This window comes from Labeo rohita, unplaced genomic scaffold (assembly GCF_022985175.1).
Source record: "Labeo rohita strain BAU-BD-2019 unplaced genomic scaffold, IGBB_LRoh.1.0 scaffold_2074, whole genome shotgun sequence".
NCBI classification, from domain to species: Eukaryota; Metazoa; Chordata; class Actinopteri; order Cypriniformes; family Cyprinidae; genus Labeo; species Labeo rohita.
Genome location: NW_026128302.1, coordinates 7,347 through 8,869, shown reverse-complemented (window position 1 = coordinate 8,869; position 1,523 = coordinate 7,347). Strand labels below are relative to the sequence as shown.

Here is a 1,523-nt window from a genome sequence, read left to right as displayed (position 1 = left end):
GCAATTTGAAATGTATTTTTGTAAATATACTGTACACTAACAAGTCAGCAATCCAATGTACTGCCCTAAAAAGAAAATAAAATGTGAACGATGTATTATATAAATCAGAATTCAATAAAAGAAAAGAAAAGAAAAATAAATAAATAAATACATTTTCTCAGTTCCAGTGTTGCCAGAGCTTTTTTCAAAATATATGCAAATGTTGTGATGTAGGGAGGGTCAATGTTACTTAAACTTTTAAAAGACTTGTGCTATAAAACAAAATTCTCAGTCAGTGTTTGTGTGCAGCTGCAGTGCAGCTAAATATTTTACTCTGTAGTTCACAGCTTCTGGGTCACGATGGAAGTGTTACTGCATGGAGTTCTGCTGTTGATCATTTCATGTGAGAAACTTAATTTTTCTGAATTGTTGAGGACATCACACTGCTCTAAATCATCTAACATTATTTATTCCATGTTTTTCTGCTGTTAGTGGTCAGTCTTTGACCTCCTCAGATTCTGTGGTGAAAAAGTCTGGAGAATCAGTGACTCTGTCCTGCACTGTGTCTGGATTCTCAATGAGCAGCTATTATATGTACTGGATCCGTCAGAAACCAGGGAAAGCCCTGGAGTGGATTGGATATATAGACACTGGCTCAAGTGCATATTATGCTCAGTCTCTACAGGGCCAGTTCTCCATCACCAAAGACACCAGTAAAAACATGCTGTATTTAGAGGTGAAAAGCCTGAAGACTGAAGACACAGCTGTTTATTACTGTGCACGAAGCTCACAGTTACACAAAAGACTGCAGGGCTGAGCAAAAACTAGTCATGCATCAAATCACAACAGCAATTTAATTGCAAACATCCCCAAAATACAAAATATCACTTGTTTTTAAATGTTATTCAAAACTCTTAAGTAATTCTTTGGTAGCATTTTAAAATAATGGTTCATCATTAACAGGTAACTATGCAAAAAGAAATGCAGGATAAATGAGTACAGAAACACTTTAGCTACTACTATTAACTACTCTGGAAACAAGAATAACTAATCATTAAAGTGCCCCTATTATGCCTTTTCAAATATGTCCTTTCATGCAGTGTGTCATGCAGCTGTATGTGAACATAAACTATCTGCAAAATTGTGAAGTCGACAGCGCACGATAGATAAAGTTATTGTCTATCAAAAAAAAGAGTCGGTTCACATTTGCCTGAACGAGTTGTCAGCAATTCGAATCTTTATCTGTTACGGCCACACGTCACGAAGTAACACATTTGCATAATGTCCGCCCACCTTCTACGTCTCGAACTTGCCCACCCACAAACAGTCAAATTTCCATGTGGTTTACCTCACATTGAAATTTACACATACATTATACAGAGGACGCTGTATCCTACGCTGTGAGTAAATTTGTTTTATATTCACTTCCAAAAGATGATGAATCTATAAAGATTGTATTTTCTAGTGATCGTTCAAAATGAGTAGTTGTGTATGTTATGTTGTGTAACAACCCTGCACATGTCATACTAACCGGCTAAATCATG

The 1,523-nt window shown here is 36.2% G+C and overlaps 1 gene segment (V, D, J or C); it reads left to right on the top strand.

Moving 5' to 3' along the window:
- Positions 1–339: 339 nt before the first annotated feature.
- On the top strand, positions 340–796 carry LOC127159313 (Ig heavy chain V region 914-like). The segment is given in 2 exon segments: positions 340–382; positions 495–796. Coding segments are annotated over 2 exon segments (345 nt in total).
- Positions 797–1,523: the final 727 nt, after the last annotated feature.